The following is a 22,252-nucleotide window of genomic DNA, read 5'->3' on the forward strand; positions in this document are numbered from 1 at the left end:
TTGTCAAAAAGTCCAAAATGAGATACAAGAAGATTGTGACTAACAATAATATCACGATGGAGAGAGCATAAAACCAAAACAAACCTAGCAAGACCTGGCCATCCCTCTAAACTTTTGGACTAAACACAAATAAATCCAATCAGATAAGCAACCAAGAGACCCATGATTACATTGGATGACCTGCAGGCATACACAGCTGAGGTGGGACAATCTGTGCATAAGACAGCTATTAGTCGTACTCTGCATAAATATGCCCCTTATGGAAGGGTGCAGGACGAAAGGTCTTTCTGAAAGAATACCATAAAAAGGCCGGTTTGGTGTTAGTAAAAATACACGTGGGAGACACAAATAAGTGGAACAAGGTGCTAAAGACAGATGAGACCAAAGTTGAACCTTTTGGGCTGAAAGCAAAGCGTTACGCTTGGCGTCAGAGTAACACTGAACATCACCCTGAAAACACCATCCACACTGTCAAACATGGTGGTGGCAGCATCATGCTCTGGGGTTTTCCCTCTTCAGCAGGGACTGGGAAGACTGTTAGTGTTGATGGAAAGATGGATGTACCCAAATACTGGTAAATTTTGTCTGAAGTCTACAGGAAACATGAGAATGGAGCACAGGTTTACCTTCCAACAGGGGAACAAAACATAAACATAAAGCAAAATCTACAATGAAACGGTTTAAAACTAATAATATAATGGTGTTAGAATAGCCAAGCCAAAATCCAAACCTCGATTTTATAGAGCATTTGTGCTAGGCACTGTAAAGAGACAAGTGAGGTTTATTTTAACTATTGCCTGTACTGTTAGACTACATAGCTACTGACCGGCTCTGCATCTCATCTCATTAGCTGCTCAGCTTATCCTCAGTAGGGGCTGGAGCTCATCCCAGCAATCATCGGGCAGTGGGCAGGGGACACCCTGAACTGGTTGCCAGCCAATCGCAGGGCACACAGGGACCGACAACTCTCTCGCTCATTCACACCTAGGGACAATTTGGACCGGCCAATCCACCTGAAATGCATGTCTTTCGCATGTGGGAGGAAACCGGAGTGCCCGGAGGAAACCCACGCAAGCACGGGGAGAACATACGAACTCCGCACAGGAAGTTTGGTAGCTGGATTTGAACCCACACGGGAGGTTCCCAAGACCTAAGAACTGTGCCGCACACGCGCTAACCACTGCGCCGCCGTGCTGGCCTCCGGATCTGCATATTGAAGGATTTTATACATTTGACTATAAAGGATTTTATACGATTGAATACAAATTACATTTAATGCAAAAGATATTCACTGAATGGGCTGTAGTACAAGGTCAGGGCAGACAGGTGAAAAATGTTGTTTACAGGAACAGCAGGAACGGGACGTACTGCTAAGATAATCAGCACATCCCGATGCTGTTGACGCAGAAAGGCCCTGATGACGTAGAAACGCTCGGTGTTGTTTTGAGTACCCCAGACATCGGGACGCTGGTCTACGAGATGGTGAAGCCCAGGGGGCTTCCTTGGCACGCCCATGGGAGGAGCCGGCACACCATTATGCGGGGAGAAGATGGCCAATAGGAAAAAGCTAAAGGACTTCAGAAGAAGGCTTTCCACAGACTCCAACATCACTAATTTGGCCGTTTTCGATGGAGTACACTTAGTTAAATTCTTAGGGAAATTAAATCTGACCTCGTGTGAAAATGTCGGCCTTCCTGTTCATTTTTTCCTCAAGTAACGAGCGTGCATAAATTGCCGGGTGAATGTAGGTCTTGTTTGGTTAATGGAGTCAGATAACTAATTCAAACAATTAGGTAAACGCTACATTGTGGTATTTAATTCCAACAATGACTACGTCAATGTTGCCGAGTAACCCCTGAGACTATTGCCTGGTGACGGCCCTGGGCACATCCCTTTAAAGTTATGAAGATCCTGGTCACCTTCGTTCTTTAGCTGCTCTGCTCGTTCTGCATCTTCTGGCGAGGGCGTCGTTGCCGGTAAGCTCACGATGTCGTTCTGCGGAGGACGAAAAAAGCATTCCGGCAAAGGAATAGGGTTTTAAGAAGATCAGTTCTCACCTTTAAAAGTGAGTTGAGGAAGACCTCCATGAGAGGTTGTGGCGCTGCTAGGTGGCAGTCGCTAGCACTGATTTTATAAGTTGTCTCCAGACATTGGACGGCAACTATGAAAGAAAAATCATCGCTCACAATCAAATTGTGACCACTATTAAAAGACACTAGTGTATCCCATACTGTTAAAAGTCTATGATGTGCCTCCAGGGTCTAATTCAGGGGTGTCAAACTCATTTGAAGTCGGGGGGCCACACGATAGAACAAACATTCTGTCGGGGGCCGGACTAATAGATCAAAGAAAAAGAAAAAGAGAGATAAAGAAATAAGAGAAAAGGGAGGGAGAGAGCGTGAGAAACAAAAGAGATAAAAAGTCGTGAGAGAGGGGAAAAAGAAAGGGAGAGGAAGAAATCCAAAGAGAAATAGAAAGACAGAAGGAAAGAAAAGAGAAACGAAAGCACGAAGTGTAGGAAGAGAGAAAGAGAAAAGAGAGAAAAGGAAGTTAGAGCAAAAGAAGTTAAAGACACAGAGAGAGAAAGAGACAGAGAGTGGGAGAAAAGGGGTGGAAGAGAGAGAGAGAAAGAAAGAAATACAAGTACAGTGTCTTTGTTTGAGGCACCTGGCTTTGGCAACATCAAGTGGACATATTTCAACCTGCAGCTTGTTTTTCTCTTGCGCATCTCTGAATGTTGTCTCGTGGGCCGGATTCAATCCCTTAGCGGGCCTGATCTGGACAGTCCATCCACGGGGGTCTCACAAAAACCCCAAGGGAAACACCGAGACACCCACCTTCGAGGCTCTCCTGCTCATCTGTGGTAAGCGTGCCTCCGTGCGTTTGATCCCGTAGGAACTGTATGATAGAAAACGCCAGGCGCTTCTCCACCGCCATGTTTACCTATAAATAAATAGTTAAATATGTATTTTCAGCAAAGTTGATATCGCTACGTTGCATGCTGCCGTAGCAGACAATCGAACCTTACACAGAGTCATCAACACAGTCCAGAAAATCATTGGCTGCTCTCTGCCCAGTCCAGAGGACATTGCTGGCAGAGGCAACATTATTAAAAGGACACTGTGGAATTGTTAACCACCAGATGGTGCTATATTGTGTCGTCCGATTTAAAATGAAAAGGGAAGGAAGAATACAAACTACCGAGATGATAATACAACATTATTAATGACAAACAGTTCTAACAATTCTAAAGTATCTTGATGTCAAAAATGGCAGGCAACAATAGAAGTTCTTGTTGTCATAGCAATGCTATCGATTACATAAAAACAATTCAGTAATGGTAACTGTAACTAGCCTGCTCAAACACCCCCAAAAATGATAACATTTTTTTTTAAACTATTTTCTTTCTTAATAAAGGAAAGGAAAGGCTTAAATCTGATGACAAATCAAAAATACTAAAACAAAGCAAAAATGTGAACAACGCAACTGCCTTGAAATGGTTCAGTCCATTTTATTCCTAGCGCCGCTCAGCTAAATTCACTTTTGGCACATTTTGAGTTGTTCCTTGCTTGCATGTCTGCTTCAGATCAGGGGATGGTGTCATTGTGGCCTGATTAAGGGCCAAACAAAGAAATGGGACTTTACTTGACTTAGCGGCAGAGTCTGTGGAGGCTCCGGTGTATTACGGTGAGAGTATGTTATACAGTGGTTACGTTGAACTATTTTACCACCCTGACTTTGTTATCTATTATCTGCATCGCTTATCCTCAGTAGGGCCGCATGGGTGCTGGAGCCCATCCCTGGAATCTTCAGGCAGTGGGCCGGGGACACCCTGCCCTCACTTATTCCCACTTAGGGTCAATTTAGACCTGATATGCATGTTCTTGGAATGTGGGAGGAAACTCACAAAGGCATCGGGAGAACATGCAAACTCCGCATAGAGAGACAGTGGTAGCTGAAATTGAACCCTGGACCTCTCTCTTTGTCCAATTTTCTGGGTGTCGCTCGTTGGGTCCATTGTGACTGCTAGCTCTTCGTAGCGGTACAATACTGTAGACTGTTTACAAAGCGGGAACGGGACCAAAAATGGATGAAGGGATTCACGCTTCCGCATCGGGTTGCTAGGTAGACTTCTGGGAGCAGTACTGTATTTTTGACTTTGTATCCTGAAACGCCTTCATTACTAGAGGTAAAACATTTCCTGTTGAAGTGCTTTGTAACCTGAAGCTATTATACACAAAACTTCCTCCTATATTATTTGTATATGGTTCTTAGCGCCACCCTGTGGATCAGTTTGAAGTCTAATGTGATGTTCACAAATAGGAAGTGACACTCCTGAACACTCTTAAGTGACTCATATTAGTGTTGTAGTGGTGATAACATGCAAGACATTTTAATGAAATGTCCTATTAATCCTTTATTTGGAAGCTCATTAGATAAGCTATATTCATTGTTGAGACACTTGTAGTACAGTTGGCTATGCCTACTTGACCAGTTGTCTCAGGTTGTGAGAGTTAGATTTATTGGATTACTTATTATTTATATTGTGCGGTCCCTTCTCCAGGTATCTTCCTTTTCCTCATGTTGCGGTTTTTGAGTTTTTTCTTGCCCTCATCTAGGTTTTAGATCAGGGGATGGGGTAATAATAGTCTGTGGTTTGCAATAATATGTGGTCTGTGCAGCCCTTTGAGACTCTTTGTGATTAAGGGCTATAAAAATAAACATGACTTGACTTGATCCAAAATCACTAAATGAAATGAAGATAAAGTGCTAGCATGATTTCTCAACCCAACGGCTAATGATGGAAAGGGCGCGTTGATGACGTCATAAGTAGCAGGTGCACCCGCGGGAAAGAGTCGCTTTCATCTTACAAACGCACTATCCCGCTTTGCGAATATTGACGTCACCACCCACCCTGTCATTTTCCACAAAATCTTCAACTTGAGATTTGGAGGCACTTAAACGTGTCATAATTGGCCCAAAATGGGCGTCACTGCCTCAGATAAATTCCATTAATGACGACGCAACGATGGCGTGACGAAAACACAATGCAGAATAGCCTAAAAATGACATAGACGCCACCAAGGTTGATTAAATCCCACGAAAAGATGATTTTGATGACATCTTCTCACCTGAGCCGCGGCTTCTTAGCATCCGCTGTCACTTGCGCCTGGGACAGCTCAAGCTAGCTTGGGGTTTGTTTGCGCATGCGCGAGAGGGCCCTGCTACCGGAAGTAAGAGCGAACGACAGGAGTGGGATTTTGATTGACAAGTCGCTTCGGTTACCTGGACAACAATCATGTTCACGTCACGGGCCGTGACTGCTTGGCGTGTTCTTAGCAGGTATGAATCACGCGTGGTCGTGACGCACCGATGATATGCTTATTTGATTTTTTTTTTTAATGAAACAATCTCGGAGTACGTACTATACTAACAAACACTAACGACTCACATCGAATATAATGACCAACATCGAATAACCCACAACAAAAACTAGACGAAAAGACGCGTTATTTGAAAAATTGAGAAAGTTGAAACGTATTGTTAAGAAATATTTAAACTACTTTTTATTTCGGTTTTTAATCAATTTGGTCCGCGTGAGGTAAAGATAAACATATTACGGTATTCCCCCGCTTTTTAATCCGTTGTATACCCATCCTATTGAGTGAATTTCTGCAAAGTAGGAACTATATATTCATATATATCATTGATTATATGCACCGCTTGTCCTCAGTAGGGTCCCGGGGGTACTGGAGCCCAGCTCACTTCAGGCAGTGGTCAGGGGACACCCCGAACTGGTTACTAGCCAGTTGCGGGGCACACAGAGATGGACCACTGTTCCATCGCTCATTCATATCTAGAGACTGACCTGCCATGCCTGTCTTTGCAATGTGTGAGGAAACTGGCAATCACAGGGATAACATGCAAACTCTGCATTGGGGAGGCTGCTGTTGTTGTTGTTGAGTCACTCAAGGCGCCTAAGGTAATCCTTAGTAGCGCTAGACTCGCTTGTGGGAGGCTCCGTTGTTCTCCGAAGGAGAGGGGGCTGCGACTGTCCTGTGCCGCAAGGCCTGACGAGGTGTGACCCAAGCAAACCAAGCATACGAAGCCTCTGAAGTCCTTAGTACGTTCGGACAGGCCGGTGCATGATTTACGGAAGCCCCGTGGCCAGGTAGTACAGGTGATTGGGGTGTGGTCGCAGCGAACGGTTCGAAAGCACCACTGGCATTTGGACTGGGGGCCAGGGTTGCTCTCGATGTCGCCCACTCTAAGAAGAACAGAGAGAGGAGAGTAAAGCAAAGTATTTTCCTTGTCTGATATATATAAAGCTCAGAATTAAAAAAAAAAAATGAAATCTGAAGCAGGCAGTTGTGCATTGATTTGGCAGGAGGGTGGGAGGTGGGAAGAAGTAGGTAGGGTAGGAAGAGAATTGAGAGTAATGACAGCTTGATGCATAAAGCTGTCCTTGAGCCTGCTAGTTCTTTCCCCTGATTATGGAGAAAAACTCAAAAATCCCATCTCAAAATATTTGAAAATCATAAAGTATATCAGTATGCTACAGGCCGGCATAATGAGACGATGACCAACCACCGGTTAGTTATTTTCAGAACCGGTCCTCTGTCAGGGGGCTACCTAGTGCCCGCAGGAACCACATTGGTGGCATAGAATGACACTCCACGGGTGTTATTGTGTGTAGTCCATTTCATTATGAGGTGTGTTATGTAGTGCATAAGTAGTCTTTAGCTGAAGTCATTCGTCTAGTGTGTAAACACGTCGTTGCACTTAATCAGCGGTCATCTTTTAATAAGCGACACCCAAGTTGTTGCAGTCCAGTCGAGGTGTCGTGTTCCCGGACGTCCCCCGAATGCAACCCGACCCACCTCTGTGCGTAGATTCCGGAGCGCCGTGTCCCAGAATGTGTCGCCCGTGTGTTGAGCCACAGCGACTTGTCGTTTCGTGCAGGGACCCCGTGTGGAGAATGACCATCGGCAATAGTGTAACACGGCGTCCGGCCCGGGATTACGTCCCCGGTTTCCCGTTGAGGTGGGATCGGTCTCGGGAGGAAATCCGGACGGATGCGGAGAGATTGGTGGAGGATGTGAAGGGAGTTTATGACGAGATTAGTCGCCTACGCTTGGATGCCGTCTGCGTCGAGAACACGCTGAGGACGCTTGCCAACGTCAAAAACGATTATGCAGGTAAGAGTTTCCCTCTGAGGGCCAAATGCACACAAATTGAAGGCCACTGGGATCAGTTATTTTTGTGAATACAGTGTAGATCTTTATACGAGCACCTCTAAAGACAAGAATTTTGTTATACGAATGTTATTTGCAACAAATATTTTGCTCACGACGCGAAAAATCTGGCTCACGAGCAGTGCCACAGGCTACCACTGGAGGCCGCTCGTGATTGCTGACCACCAGCATCAACTTGTCTGGTTTGCGCATGCAAACAACTTCAGGCAAATACAGTGGAACCTCGGTTTTCGAACGCCTCTCAGTTGGAACAAATCGGAGTCCGACCAAAAATTTCGAGAAATTCTTGCTTCGCTGTTCGGTCCAAAAATTGTAGTTCGAACGCCGGTAATGCGTGAGTGCGTACGCTAGGGTGCCATGCTGAGCGGCGTACGGGTGTAGATGGCTCTTTTCGTGACCAACTGTTATCGCGTGCGGACGTGCTTCGTTTTGCTTTTTTGTTTTCGAAAGTCAGTGCAAGCAGCAAAGTTGCTACAGGTGAAAAAAGAAAAGTAGTGCGTACAACTATTGCATTTAAGAAAGAAATATGAAGGTGTGCGAGTGTCTGATCTAGCTAGGGAATACCCCACTGTCCACCTGCGCCTTCTGCTGACCACCACAAAGGTAAGAAATCCAATTCATAATTCTTTTCTTTATCCTTTTTTTAAATTTTTACACGTTCATGTTAGTGTAATCTTTCGTACAGAAGATTACGATAACGCGAACGTACGATTAGCCTGGGTTAGCTTTATGTTTACGTTGAACATTCAAGGTAAACATTCAAGGTGTTGGAACGGAGCCCAACTTTCAGGGCGTTGGAACAAAGCCCCCTTTCCAATGAACCGCTCCCCACTTGTTGTGGAGACTTGGGTGCTAAATGACTTGTAAACGACCTGATTTTTGTATTTTTACACGTTCATGTTAGCATAATATTTTGTACGGAAGATTACGATAACGCGAACGTACGATTAGCCTGGGTTAGCTTTATGTTTACGTTAAAGAATCATGGTTAACATTCAGGGTGTTAGAACGGATTAAAACGATTTACATTATTTTTAATGGGAAAAATGATTTCGGTGATCGAACAAATCGGTTTTCGAACAGGGTTCTGGAACGGATTATGGTCGAGAACCGAGGTTCCACTGTATATGTTCTGTAAAAATTGATTGTGTACATGTATTTAAAGTTACAGTACCCTTCATTTTAAGTCTACAGTAAGTGCGTAACTCTGCTAAGTCCTCTTGATCACATACCTGTCAACTTTTGCTAACTACTCGCCTTATTTAGGATTGCATCCATTCACCTATCCATCCATTGTCTTCCGCTTATCCGGGGTCGGGTCGCGGGGGCAGCAGCCTTAAAAGGGAAGCTCAGTCCCTATCCCCAGCCACCTCATCCAGCTCATCGGACGGGATCCCGAGGCGTTCCCAGGCCAGCCTAGAGACAGTCTCTCCAGCATGTCCTGGGTCGCCTCCTGCCGGTGGGAAATGTCCGGAACACCTCCCAAGGGAGGCGTCCAGGAGGCATCCTTATCAGATGCCCGAGCCACCACAACTGGCTCCTCTTAATGATTGCAATTCCTCCTTATTAAGCAATCATAAACCTTATAAATACAATGCGGCACCTATTCACAGCAAGACTGTCATGGTTCGGCGCTTGCAGTCCCTTCACTTCTCTGAAAGATGGCAGCATTGCCACATTTTTTGGTCTCTCCTTCTCCTTCCACTCCCCAGTCCAGGTGTTCCTAATCGTCATTAGTCAGCATCTATAATAAATTCTCCCGTTTTCCACTCCAATGCATTCATCCCATGACATCGTCCTCAAGACAACAAGCTTTTCATCTCAAAATATTCTTCTCAAAACATTTTGCTCAAGACATTTGTCCCATAGACAATCTCCTCAAGCCCCCTCCTCGGCTGTCCCAGTCCTGCTCTTCCATTGTAATTGAATAAACACCCTCATTAGGGATTTTATTGCACCCCCATTTTTCAACTAATGTCCTGCATTTGGGTCTGTCTGACATTACGTGACAAAGACAGACCATGTAGAATACAGCGACAGTATTAGAAATCTATGATCATGTTCTCATCTGCTATAAGTGACCGAGATGATCCGAAATAGAGCCCAAACGAGAAAGACGCGATTTTCCCGTATAAAAATTGTTATCCGGTGCACACATTTTGAAAGAATTTGGAAAAATATATGAAATGCAAGGAAAAAGTACAAGTATGCAATGTCCGACCCTCCTAAAAGACTACATAGTGTGTCTTTCTGTATGTAAACAGTAGAAAACGTTTTGTTAGGAAGGTTTATCTGTTAGTAAGGGGGCAGTTGACAGAGATTGACAGGTATGAGCAGGGTTGGGTAGGGTTACTTTAACTTGATTACTTTCAATTACTTTTGGATGACTCCAATACCAAATATGCTAATAAAAGACAAAAGAAACTAAATATGAATAAAATGATGACTCACAACACGTGGTAAGCTTTCTCTCCTGGCTTTGATCTCTTTGATCTCCGGCAAAACTGACATAAAATGCGACAGAAACAAAATGAAAATCAATCCAAACAGCTTGCCAACATCATTTTTGCCATTCCATGTATTCCGTTACTCCCCAAGCCTGCACAAAATGTAGTCATTTTATTCATATTTAGTTGCTTTTGTCTTTTATTGGCATATTTGGTATTGGAGTAATCCAAAAGTAATTGAAAGTAATCAAGTTAAAGTAACTTCCCAATCCTGGGTATGAGACCACTTACTGTGCATTTAAATTAAATTACTGTAACTTTAAATGAACGTACACACAAAACACTTTGACAGCACAGTTTTTTACCTTTAGTATTTTGCAGGTGCAACCTGGACAAGCTAATGCTGGTGGGAAGAAGTCACGAGTGGTGAGCAGTCTCTAGTGGTAGCCTCTGGGACTGCTCGTGAACTGGATTTTCTTACATATAGCAAGGAAGATATTCTTCCTCGAAAATTGAAATTCTCATATTTAAAGGTGCTTGTACAAAGAGATACCACGATATAGTAATGACGTCCACCAATTCACAAGTCTAATATTACTTACTTGACACACCATACAAAGAGAAAAATCTACAAACTTTTGATCTTGAGCCTCCATTTTTGCTTTTGTCAGCCCGTCGTCACGCTCTGGACTTCCTGCAATTCGTAAGCCCGTGCCGGACGGTGCGCTCGGCCAGCGTGGAAGCAGACAGACATTTCTGCGCCTTGGACGTGGAACTGAGCATGAGGGAAGACGTCTTCCTCAGAATCGCCGCTTTACAGGTAAAAGCTGTCAATCCGTCCCCCTTTGCCACTTCTCCCGGACGTCCCTGTGAGCAGGACAAGCTCCCGGAGAACCTCTCTGCTGAGGAAAAACGCTTCTTGAAGAGATTGGTGGAGTCGGGTCGAAGGAACGGACTGCATTTGTCTGCGGATACGAGAGAGGTGAAGCTTGAGATTAAACACAAATAGAATGAGAATACTGTAAATTCCGGACTATAGAGCGCACCTGATTATAAGCCGCACCCACCACATTTTGAGGGGAAAACCGATTTTGTACTTACACAAGCCGCACCTGTATATAAGCCGCATGCGCCCAAATTAAAACATGTAACACAATCACTAAATCACGATTGTAACTAAATATAAAGTACGCAGTCCAAAAACCACAGCCTGCAAAATGAACAGAAAATTATACCGGTACTTAAGGTATGATGCAGACCTGCAGAGTCTGGGTACCCGTTGAAACTAATCCAAGGAATAAAAGTCTATATTTCCAAAGGTAATGGTGGGAAAAATATATATCCACTATTGTCCGCTGCATCCAAAAACACGTCTCACCTTTACTCCACTTCCCGTCAGCCCGCGTTTGCTCCGCCCCTCTTTTTTAATTCGCAAAACATATCAGAATAAGTGTCTCAAATAAATACATTACAAAAATATACAGGTGCAAATACATATTATACATGGTTACACATATTTACAAAGAAAGACGATACACCGAGAGAGTTTTCATAGCTTTAATTATAATATTATAACTTTCATCCCAAACCGTGCCTGTGAAGGGTAGCAAAACGCTACTAGCAACACGCTCGCAACACAGTAATCGGGTCTGTTAAAAAAAACATACCGTACTTATAGAAAACACGGTAAACCGTCCTCATCTTCCTCCTTATAACTGACGTCATCAAAGTCTTCCTCCCCAGTATGGGAAAGAGACTTTGTCATATAGACGTCGTCCCACGCCTCCTAATTCAAAGACACGCTAGCAACACGCTCGCAAAGTGAAGTTTACGTGCAGTAGCTCTGTTTCCTTCTTTATCAGACTGCTTGTTTGCTTTTAGCTTGAAAGCTATGTCATGTGCCTTTCTTTTTGCAAACTGCATGATGAGGATATGTCTTCGCTAATTTAATTTGTGCACAAGCTAAGAAGTTGCAGTCTTCCTCGGCGCATATATTCTACCGGTCTAAATCTTACCTTTTGTACTCGAGCGCTGCTGGCGGCCGTTAGAAAAATTACATAAATTGGCCGCATCACTGAATAAGCCGCAGGGTTGAAGGTTTGGGAAAAAAGTAGCGGCTTATAGTCCGGAATTTACGGTAAATATTAATGGTGGGATGCGTCTTTTGAAGTTTCCTTAAAAAGGTGAAAGTAAAAATATTTTTTCTATCACGTTTGTGTTCACAATGCCTGACTGAGTTTAGACAGCCCTTATATTTTTTTCCCAGCTTGCCTATGTGTTTTTATCTTTTGGCGAAGCTGTGCAGGGTGGAACACATGAGGTAGGAGGAATGAGGGGCGGGAGTGGGATGGAGAGTGACTTCATGCTCGTCCCTGGGTTTTTTGTTTTGGTTTTGTTTGTTGGTGTAGATGGGAGGTGGCTAGATTCAAGTCACATTCACTAATAAATCATTCCACTTTGTTCTTCCTAACCTGACACCAAACCTTAAGCCCACAGCACAAAAAAGGGGTGAGTTGCAACCCTTTATCAGCAGAGAAGCCCGACAGCATACACTGGTTTACCCCCTCCGCATCATATGGTTCGATCCCACCTCGATCAATCCAAAAATCAATCCAACATGGAGACTGGTTTACCAAACCAAATTCACATTGATCTGTTAAATTAAAGCAGAGCTACATTACAAAAATGATAATCGTGGATAAGTTCAGGCAACTAGCAGGACTGATACTAAATTACAAGGCCAGCTGGAATTAAGCACTGTGTTTAATGGATGGGCTCTGTCCTGGGCCCCCTCCTCTTTATAATCTACCTACTCCCCCTAGCCCATATCCTTTCGTAAATTCAACATTTCTTTCCACTGCTTCGCGAATTACACCCAACTCTACCTTTCCTGCAAATCTAACACCACACTCCTACCAACCCTACCTTACCCTCTGCCCATCTGAAATAAAATCATGGTTCACCGTCAACTTCTTAAAACTAAACAGCAATAACACTTCCCATTGGCACCAAATCCACCCTCTCTAAAGTTGACACCTCTTTTTCAGTTGACAATTCCTCAATTTTTCCTTCCCCTCAGGTTAAGAGTCTGGGTGTCATCCTCGACAGTTCACTCTCCTTCTACCCTCATATAAATAACATCACCCGGTGTGCTAACTTTCATCTGTGCCTCATCAACCGCCCCACACACACACCGCCATCCTCGTCCATGCCCTTGTCACCTCACGCCTTGACTACTGCAGTTCCCCTCCTCTACAGTCTACCTCAAAAGTCCTTCCATAAACGTCAGCTAATCCATAACCAATTATCACTAAAACCCTCTCTCGCATCACATCACCCCTGTCCAGTGTTCCCTCTAAGCTGCGCGCATGCGCAATTGCGCACTGCTCGCACATTCTCAGCGCACAAGAAAATCTAGCCAGCGCACAAAAATCAGGGCTCAAAATTAATAATTAAGAAGCGATTTAAGTCAAAGTTACAGTGCATGAAGGTCAAAATACACGGGTTCCTCTGATGTTATGTCCTAAATGCGGTATTTTGAAGTCGAGTTGAAGTTGAGTAAAGTCGGTAGAGTTTGTCGAGAACCGGCTTCTTCGGCTCGGCTCACTAAAACGAACCGGCTCTTTCGGGTCCTAATCGGCTCTTCGGGTTGTTTTTGCTTCTTTAATCCCAACATGACCAAATATTATGTAAAATTATGCACAACATGACTTAGAGCGAGCTCGGAATAGAACAAAAAAGAAAAAAAAATACCAAAATGAAAAAGTAGTGAAAAGCTGAGAAAAAAAGAAACAAACGAAGAGGAAAAAAAGAAGGAAAAATTTAGGAAAAAAAGCCAGAAAAAAAGGAAAAGGAAATGTAGGAAAAAAGGAAATAGAGAACAAAAAGAAAAAAGTAACAAAAAAGATAAAAAAACTCGGAAAAAAGAAGAAAACGTTTGTGTTGCAATGTAACTTGATGTCAAGTTTTGGACATGTTGATGATTAATTATCTTGCCACACTTGGGATTATAGTTGCTCACTGTTGTTTCAAGCGTTGCTCACAGACTTTGTGTGAACGCTCAGACCCGTGGAAAATTACAGGGAACATTGCCCCTGTCCTTCAGCAACTCCACGGGCTCCCAATCGACCATAGAATCACCTACAAAATCCTTCTGTAAACCTACAACCTTGCCTCTCCCTACCTCTCAGACCTCCTTCACATTACCACGCCATCCCGCACCCTCAGATCTTCCTCCTTTGTCCAACTCACTGTACTGCCCGACTCAGCTCCATGGGGAGCAGAGCTTTCAGCCTCTCGGCCCCCCAGCTCTGGAACTCATTACCGCCTGACCTCTGGAATTCCCCCATCCTGTCCACCTTCAAAGCCCACCCTTTTCAGACTTGTCTATTCATAATTATCTGCTTGACACCCCGTCCCATTTTTTTAACGTTACTGTTCTTTTTTTTTTAAGATGGTATTTATTACTTGCTCACTTTGTCGATATTCTGTGTACTAAAATGGATTTAAGTAAAATGTATTACTATCACTATTACCAGGGGTGTCAAACTCATTTTAACTCTGGGGCCACACGATTGAACAAACATTCTGTCGGGGGCCGGACTAGTAGATTAAAGAGAAAGAAAAAGAGAGATAAAGAAATAAGAGAAAGAGGGAGGGAAAAGGAGAGAGGGCGGGACAAAGAAAGAGAAAGAGAGAGAGAGCGTGAGAAACAAAAGAGATAAAAAGAGAAGTCATGAGAGGGGGGGAAAAGAAAGTGAGAGGAAGAAAGAAATCCAAAGAGAAATAGAAAGACAGAAGGAGAGAATAGATAAAAGCATGAAGGGTATGAAGAGAGAAAGAGAAAAAAGGAAAAAAAGGAAGTTAGAGCAAGAGTGGTTAAAAGACACAGAGAGAGACAGACAAAGAGCAACAAAGGAAGAGAAGAAGAGAGACACAAAGAGTGAAAGAGACAGAGATAGAGTGGGAGAAAAGGGGTGGGAGAGAGAGAGAGAGAGGAATAATTAAATACAAGTACAGTGTCTTTGTGAGAGGCACCTGGCTTTGCCAGAATCAAGTAGACATATTTCAACCTGCAGCTTGTTTTTCTCTTGCGCTTCTCTGAGTCTTGTCTTGCGGGCCGGATTCACTCCCTTAACGGGCCTGATCTGGCCCACGGGCCGCCTGTTTGACACCTGTGCTATCACTATAATTTACAAATGCTGCAATTATGATTTGAGCCAAAAGATGGCGTCAGCAAGTAAAATATTATATATTGAAGTTATAAAAAGAAATATTTAACTATCGACTTTTTAAATACAAATAATGGATTTTCCCACTTTTGTTTGGTTTTTTTCAATCCAAGGAAATCCAAAAAAGGTCCAAGCTCATCTCCGAACTTTCCATTGAGTTCAACAACAACCTGAATGAGGACAACACGTTCCTGCTCTTCTCCCAGGAGCAGCTGGGTCAGTACATGCATTCCCCCGCACCCTCGACGGCGCTTCTGACCGTCTCTTCCCGGGCATAGACGGAATGTCCGAGAGCTTCCTGTCCGGTCTGGATGTGGACGAGGTTTCCGGGCTGCTCAAGGTGACTTTGGCTTATCCTCACTATTTTCCTGTGATGAAGCGTTGCCGCCGACCCCAAACGCGGCGGGAGATGGAGGCGGCTTTCCACAGCAGGTGCAAAGAGGTAACTGGAGGACCAAAACCAGACCCACCTCCCCGAATAAAACCTCCTTGAGCCCTGTAGCTGACGTGCAAATTGTGTGGCAGGCCAACACGCTAATCCTGGAGCGCTTGGTGGCGCTGCGTGCGGAGGTGGCAGCTCTGCTGGGCTACGGCTGCCACGCCGACTACGTCCTGGAGGTCAACGTGGCCAAGAACGCCTCCAACGTTGACGCCTTCCTAAGTACAGTGGAACCTCGGTTCTCGACCATAATCCGTTCCAGAACCCTGTTCGAAAACCGATTTGGTCGATCACCGAAAATCGTTTTTGCCATTAAAAGTAATGTAAAATCATTTTAATCCGTTCCAAATCCTTGAAGGCTTACCATGAACGTAAACATGAAGCTAACCCAGGCTAATCGTACGTTCGCGTTAGCGTAATCTTTCGTACGAACGTGTAAAAATAAAAAAATCAGGTAATTTATATGTCATTTAGCACCGGGGTCTCCACAACAAGTGGTGAGCGGTTAAAGGATAAAGAAAAGATTTATGAATAGGATTTCTCACCTTTGTGGTGGTCTGCAGAAGTCATGCTCTATTCCCTCGAAAGAAGGGAAACTCGCACATCTTCTTCATATTTTGCTATTATTTCTTTCTTAAATGCAATAGTTGTACGCACTACTCTTCTTTTTTCACCTGTAGCAACTTTGTTGCTTGCACCGCCCTTCTTCCGAAGCATAATTAGGGGTTAAAACACTCCGTTCACCGATATTCAAAGCGAAAGCAAAAAGAAGTGCGCGGTCACGTGACAACAGTTCTTCACGAGGGGTGGGGGCAATCTACACCCGTACGCCGCTCAGCATCGCCCCTAGCGTACCGGCGTTCGAACTTTTGAACGAAAAGCGAAGCAAGAATTTCTCGAAATTTTTGGTCGAGAACCGATTTGTTCGAACTGAGAGGCGTTCGAAAACCGAGGTTCCACTGTAAGTCTAAAAACAAAAATATGACCTGAAATGGGTCGATGATCAATGACAAACTCTTGCATCCCACAATCCTTCCTTGATTCGTGCCCCATAATACTTGTGTATTCAACCCCCTAACCTTCTCCATCCCAGACGCCCTCCAGAAGATCCTGGAACCCGTGGGTGCCCGCGAGCGAAAGTACATGCTGGCGCTGAAGAAACTCGAGTGCCAAGCGAGCAGCTGGCATTTTGACGGGCGTCTCAACGCATGGGACTTGCCCTACTACATGGACCAGGTGGAGCGGCGCAAGTTCGCCGTGGACAAGGACAAACTTCTGGAGTACTTCCCGCTGGATGCAGTCACCGAGGGCCTGCTGGGCATCTACCAGGATCTTCTGGGGCTGCGCTTCAGCCGAGTGCAGAAGGCGCCCGTTTGGCACCCGGATGTTCACGTCTACGCCGCCCACGACGGCGACACCGGCGAGGAGATGGGATACTTCTACATGGATCTGCACCCAAGGTGGGCTCTGATTTGAAGAGGACTTAAAACTGGTCATTCAAACCCAAACAAACTTGAGGTCAGATCGGGCCAAAATAATTCCAGCCCGACCCGACCCAAACCCACAGTTATTGGAGCCCAACATTGCCAGAGCCCGAACAATTAATTTCATTTGATGGACCGAGTCCCAAGCGAACACGAATTTTCATATTTTTTCCCTTAAGGAGGAGAAGTTATTCATTATAACAAATTAAAGCCTGTTTTTGTAACAAAATCTAAGTTAAACAAGAGTGTACAAAAATGAATATCTTATATATTTCTTTGTCCGGAGAGGTTACATTAACCGACAATTTTCCATCATTGATCGATTTTTTTAAAGAACTGATCGGAAAATTCTGACGTGTTGAAAATTGGGCCACAAACCATAGCAGCAGTATGTCCTTAAGAATTTTGCGTGGTAACTTCAGAGAGTGACAGCGATAAAGAAGAACAATGACAGGTGGACAATAAAACACAGCCTACTTAAACCCAAAATATGTAATAAAATTTTATCTCGAAACCTGAACCCTCATTATTGAACCATAATTTTATTTTTTAAATATATCCCAGAATTCAAATCCTAATTCGGAATGTACCTAATCTATTTAAAAAACAACTTTGAACCCCTAATCTTCATTTAAACTCCTACTATTGTCTGGAAATGTTAAATACACCTACATTACAGAATTCAAAGTTAATTCTTTAAAGCTTTAACTCTAAAGTCATAGATTTTATTTTTTTTAGTTAAAGCTTTTAATCTGCTTTAACTGTTGAGCTAAACGAGGTACACAGCTTTAACTCAGTGTTGAAACCTTTGAAATGCTTTAACTCAAAATTTATAGCTTTAAAATCTGCTTTAACTTTTGAGCGAAAGCATGTTTAAGGATTTACCTCAAAGTGAAAATTCTAAAGCTGCTTTAACTCAAAAGTAATAATCTCCTTAGATCTTGAGTTAAAGCTTTAAATCTGCTTCAACTGTCGACCTGGAATGGGTTTAAAGATTTAAGTCAAGGTAAAAACTCCAACTGCTTTAACTCATAAGTTAGTACTTCTTTAAATCTTGGGTTAAAGCTTTAAATCTGCTTTAACTGTTTAAAGATTGAAGTCAAGGTTAAAACTATAAAGCTGTGTTAACTCTTGAGTCAAAGCCTTGAGACTGTTGCGCGAAAGCAGGTTTAAATATTTAACTCGAGGTGCTGATTTAACTCTTGAGTTAATCCTTTAAATCTTATACTCTGAGTTACTGACCGAGTCCCGTGTCTATTGCCAGAGAGGGAAAATTCGGCCACGCAGCGTGCTTCTCCCTGCAGCCCGCATGCGAGGGCCCAAAAGGAGAACGGCGCCTCCCAGTGGCGGCTTTGGTGGCAAACTTTACCAAACCGGCAGGGGGTCTACCCTCACTTCTGCAGCACCACGAGGTGGAGACCTACTTTCATGAGTTTGGACACGTCATGCATGAAATCTGTTCGAAGGTAGGAGCCTTTTTTTGAACCTGGGAGCCCTTTTAGCTACCGTAAATTCCGGACTATAGAGCGCACCTGATTATAAGCCGCACCCACCACATTTTAAGAGGAAAACCGGTTTTGTACATACACAAGCAGCACCCTGTATATAAGCCGCATGCGCCCACATTTAAACATGTAACACAAACACAAAATTAACCCAAACCCGACTTCAAGTCCCGCGATTGAAACTAAATGTCCTTCATTAAAGTCCACAGTCCAAATATCACAGCCGGCAATACGAATGGAAAACTATACCGGTACTTAAGGTTTGATGCAGACCTGCAGAGTCCGGGTCCCGTTGAAAATAATCCAAGGAAAAAAGTGTATATTTACAAAGGTAAGGGTGGGAAAAATATATCAGATGAACACATTTACTCACGCAACTCCTTTTTCTTTAACCGACTTTTTACCCCCTCTTCTTTCCTTGTCTGTCCCTCACCTTGAGCGGTCCCCACTTAAACTCGGCACCCCGCGTTTGTTCCGCCCTTCATTTTTCGTTCACCCGTGCGAAACATATCAGAATAAGTGTCTCAAATGAATACATTACAAAAATCTACAGTTGCAAATACATATTATACATGGGTTACACATATTTACAAAGAAAGACAGTACACCGAGACATTTCAAAGCTATAATAATAATAATATAGCTTTGACAGGGCAGTTAATGGTAGCAACACTAGAGCGCCGCTAGCGGCCGTTGGAAAAATTACATAAATTGGCCTCATCACTGAATAAGCCTCAGGTTTGAAAGTGAGGGGAAAAAAGTAGCGGCTTATAGTCCGGAATTTACGGTATTTAACTAGATTTAAAAAAAACATTAAGTGCTATTGACTACTATAGACATAAAAACATTTCTCTCGGCACGTCATACATGAGATCTTCTTTAGGTTGGAAACAAATTTGAGTTTTAGAGCCCTGTTTGGGTCTACCATCTGTTCTGGTTCTGACATTTCCTTCCCCTCATGTATGTTTTAGATCAGGGGATGGTGTCATAATAGTCTGTGGTTTGCAATAATCTGTGGTCTGTGCAGCCCTTTGAGACTCTCTGTGATTAAGGGCCAAACAAATAAACAGGACTTGACTTGACAAGCTGAAATAATGTAATACATTCAGTGCCATTGACAACCATAGATGCCTAAACATTTTAATGGGCCAGTTGTCAACAAATTTGTTTTGGGGGTTAAATCTTGGAATATGATAAACATTCTTCATATGAAAATGATATATGCCTCTTGTGCAAAGTAAGAATGTCATAGTAGTTATTATCGTTTAACTGTATTCATATTATTCACCTATTTTCAGTTTTTGTTTCCTCTGTATTTCTGCAGGACTGTCTGTTCCCTTGAAAATTGTTAAATTTGTTCAGTGATGAAACTGTCAAACACTGCAGAGTAGAAACTTTGATGACAATTTTGTTTGTAATGGAGATCATTTCTTCCTCATGCCATGAGGCTTTTTAACTCCACCCAGGGGAGTAAAAGCCCACATTAAACTCCACCCCCACATTTGCATATTACCCTATTCTTATTACAGTGTATATTGTCTGTAGCACTATTTAAATACTCTATATCAACACGTTATATTGGGTATTTTTGTATTCTATATCTTTTATTTTATTATTTTATTTTTCAACACAAGGATACTGCTGGAAGTGTGAATTTCTCTATGGGGATGAATAAAGTATCCATTTATCTATCTAATGATGCAAAGTTTAGTATTGAGGATTTTTAAAAATGTAAGATAACCTTTTTAAAAATACCGTAACAGCCTTGACACTCTTTGCAGGACAAAAGCGGTACTACAACTCCCTGGGTCACTACGGGAAAGTGTGCACACTTATTTGCATTGATTTAACATACTTGGTGGCTCAAAAATCATCTGATACAAAAACTCAATTATTTAATAAGTTGCCAATGCTTGTAATCACCAATTTTATTCAAAATACCGTTTAGTTGTTGCAGCCCTAATAAATATATATAAAAGAGAAGTGCCTTTGACGGCTATAGAGGTCAAAACATTTATTAAGCTGGTAGGGATTTATTTATTCTACTATATTTGAATACTTGAACAGGTAACCGTTTCGGAATTCAGCGGCACGCTCGTGGAGACGGACTTTGTAGAAGTTCCCTCCCAGATGTTGGAGAACTGGGTGTGGGAGAAGGAACCGCTAAAAAGGATGTCCCGTCATTACAAGGACGGCTCGGCCATCCCGGAGCCGCTTCTCGACAATCTCATCGCCTCCAGGGTGGCCAACACGGGTCAGAATCTCTGCGGATCGGAAAACTCGAGCCGGGACTCCGATCGGCGTGACATCTTCGCTGCTTTGTTTTTAGGGCTGATGAATCTGAGGCAGGTGGTCTTGAGTAAGGTGGACCAGATACTGCACACCAGCGCCGTTGTAGACCCGGCAGCAGTGTTCGCAGGACTGTGTCAGGACGTCCTCGGGGTTCCTGCCACAGAAGGTCTGTATTCTCTCCAAGGAATTTAAGACCAAGACTGTGAGAACTTCTACCAACTATGTTTCCAGGCACAAACATGCTAGCCAGCTTCGGTCACCTGGCAGGAGGATATGACGGGCAGTACTACAGCTACCTGTGGAGTGAGGTCTACTCCATGGACATGTACTTCAGCCGCTTTAAAAAGGAAGGCATCCTCAATCCAAAAGTGAGTCAATGTCAAGTCATGTTTATTTGTGAGTCCCTTAATCACGAGGAGTCTCAAAGAGCTGCACAGACCAGACTGTTATGACACCATCCCCTGATCTAAAACCTACATGAGGGCAAAGAAAAACTCCAAAACCTCAAGTCAAGTCATGTTTATTTGTGACGCCCTTAATCACAAGGAGTCTCAAAGGGCTGCACAATCCACAGATTATTCCAAACCCGAGACTATTATATCAAGTCAAGTCAAATTTATTTATATAGGCCTTAATCACAAAAATGTCTCAAAGGACTGCACAGGATTACAATGACACAATTACCTGATCTTAAACCAACATGCGGGCAAGGAACAACTCAAAACCTCAACGTGAGGAAAATGAGAAACCTTGAGAAGGGACCTCACAAGTGGTATCCCCCTTTCAGGATGACCAGGGTGAATCAAAATTAGCATTACAGTACACAAACATAGTAAACACTAGGTCATGGGGTCGGGAACCTTTTTGACTCAAAGAGCCATAAAAGCAAAAAATATTAATTTTATTTTGGGAAAGAGCCACACCATATATTATGAGACAAATTTACTAAATTGCTAAACCCGCGCCCCAGACAAAAGCTTAGTCTTCAGCACATTTATTTTTGATGATTTGATCAAAATGATGAAAAGAGAATAATGCCAGAGCCCCTGTCCCAAAATCAACAAACATACCACTTTAAACTTATCTCTTTCTTGCAATTACTCAAGATCGGTTAAACTCCTTTTGACCCTTTTTTTCATACATATTGGTTTCAAAACCAGATGCAAGCAGTTATTGTGAAAAAACGTCACAACATTCTGCAAATAGGGAGCCTGATGAGCTCACTTTTGGCGCAGACGGCGTAGGGAGAGAGATGGGAGGGAGTGCTTGCACTTTTTGCATAGCTCCACCCATCCCTCCCACTCACCCAATCGAATGACTAAGTTCTCTTCCGGTGTTTTGGCGTATTTACAGTTCTGTGGATTCATCAGAAGGTATCTGAACACTGAACACAGATTATATAGTGAACTTTTATATAAAGGATTCTTTAGCGTTGTACAGCCAAAACTAGTTTTTTCACCCCCCCTTTTTTGTGTGACACCTTGACTGTAAATTGTAGTGAAAAACGTGCCCTATATATTCTGCGAAGTAATACCATGTTATTTAGCTTTGGTTTGGCTTTGCGTGTACCTGAATGGGATAGACAAATCAAGTTTTGA

The 22,252-nt window shown here is 43.2% G+C and overlaps 2 protein-coding genes and 1 long non-coding RNA gene across 4 annotated transcripts in view; 1 reads left to right on the forward strand and 2 right to left on the reverse strand.

Moving 5' to 3' along the window:
* sgtb (small glutamine rich tetratricopeptide repeat co-chaperone beta) overlaps positions 1–5,249 on the reverse strand; it is a 19,920-nt gene extending 14,671 nt beyond the window's left edge. The window contains exons 1-4 of the mRNA XM_088320084.1: positions 5,133–5,249; positions 2,838–2,943; positions 2,058–2,161; positions 1,920–1,995 (exon numbers count right to left, since the gene is read on the reverse strand). Coding sequence (XP_088176210.1) covers positions 1,920–1,995; positions 2,058–2,161; positions 2,838–2,937 — 280 coding nt within the window. The 5' untranslated portion in view covers positions 2,938–2,943; positions 5,133–5,249. The remainder of the gene's footprint in view (positions 1–1,919; positions 1,996–2,057; positions 2,162–2,837; positions 2,944–5,132) is intronic.
* Positions 5,133–22,252, forward strand: part of nln (neurolysin (metallopeptidase M3 family)) — a 21,699-nt gene continuing 4,579 nt past the window's right edge. The window contains exons 1-12 of one of the 2 annotated variants that reach the window (XM_088320078.1): positions 5,133–5,343; positions 6,964–7,199; positions 10,375–10,523; positions 10,581–10,685; positions 15,048–15,150; positions 15,213–15,376; positions 15,460–15,595; positions 16,467–16,833; positions 18,122–18,323; positions 20,430–20,616; positions 20,692–20,820; positions 20,886–21,022. In XM_088320078.1, coding sequence (XP_088176204.1) covers positions 5,300–5,343; positions 6,964–7,199; positions 10,375–10,523; positions 10,581–10,685; positions 15,048–15,150; positions 15,213–15,376; positions 15,460–15,595; positions 16,467–16,833; positions 18,122–18,323; positions 20,430–20,616; positions 20,692–20,820; positions 20,886–21,022 — 1,959 coding nt within the window. In that variant the 5' untranslated portion in view covers positions 5,133–5,299. Of the gene's footprint in view, positions 5,344–6,963; positions 7,200–10,099; positions 10,237–10,374; positions 10,524–10,580; positions 10,686–15,047; positions 15,151–15,212; positions 15,377–15,459; positions 15,596–16,466; positions 16,834–18,121; positions 18,324–20,429; positions 20,617–20,691; positions 20,821–20,885; positions 21,023–22,252 lie in introns of those variants that run through there. The other variant, XM_088320079.1, reaches the window with a different exon arrangement.
* Positions 6,886–22,252, reverse strand: part of LOC148350029 (uncharacterized) — a 23,305-nt gene continuing 7,938 nt past the window's right edge. Inside the window, exons 2-3 of the long non-coding RNA XR_015847112.1 lie at positions 10,340–10,668; positions 6,886–7,171 (exon numbers count right to left, since the gene is read on the reverse strand). This is a non-coding gene — a long non-coding RNA (uncharacterized LOC148350029). The remainder of the gene's footprint in view (positions 7,172–10,339; positions 10,669–22,252) is intronic.

The sequence above is a fragment of the Urocampus carinirostris genome, chromosome 16, assembly GCF_059441175.1.
Source record: "Urocampus carinirostris isolate Australia breed hairy pipefish chromosome 16, RoL_Ucar_1.0, whole genome shotgun sequence".
In the NCBI taxonomy this organism is placed as follows: domain Eukaryota; kingdom Metazoa; phylum Chordata; class Actinopteri; order Syngnathiformes; family Syngnathidae; genus Urocampus; species Urocampus carinirostris.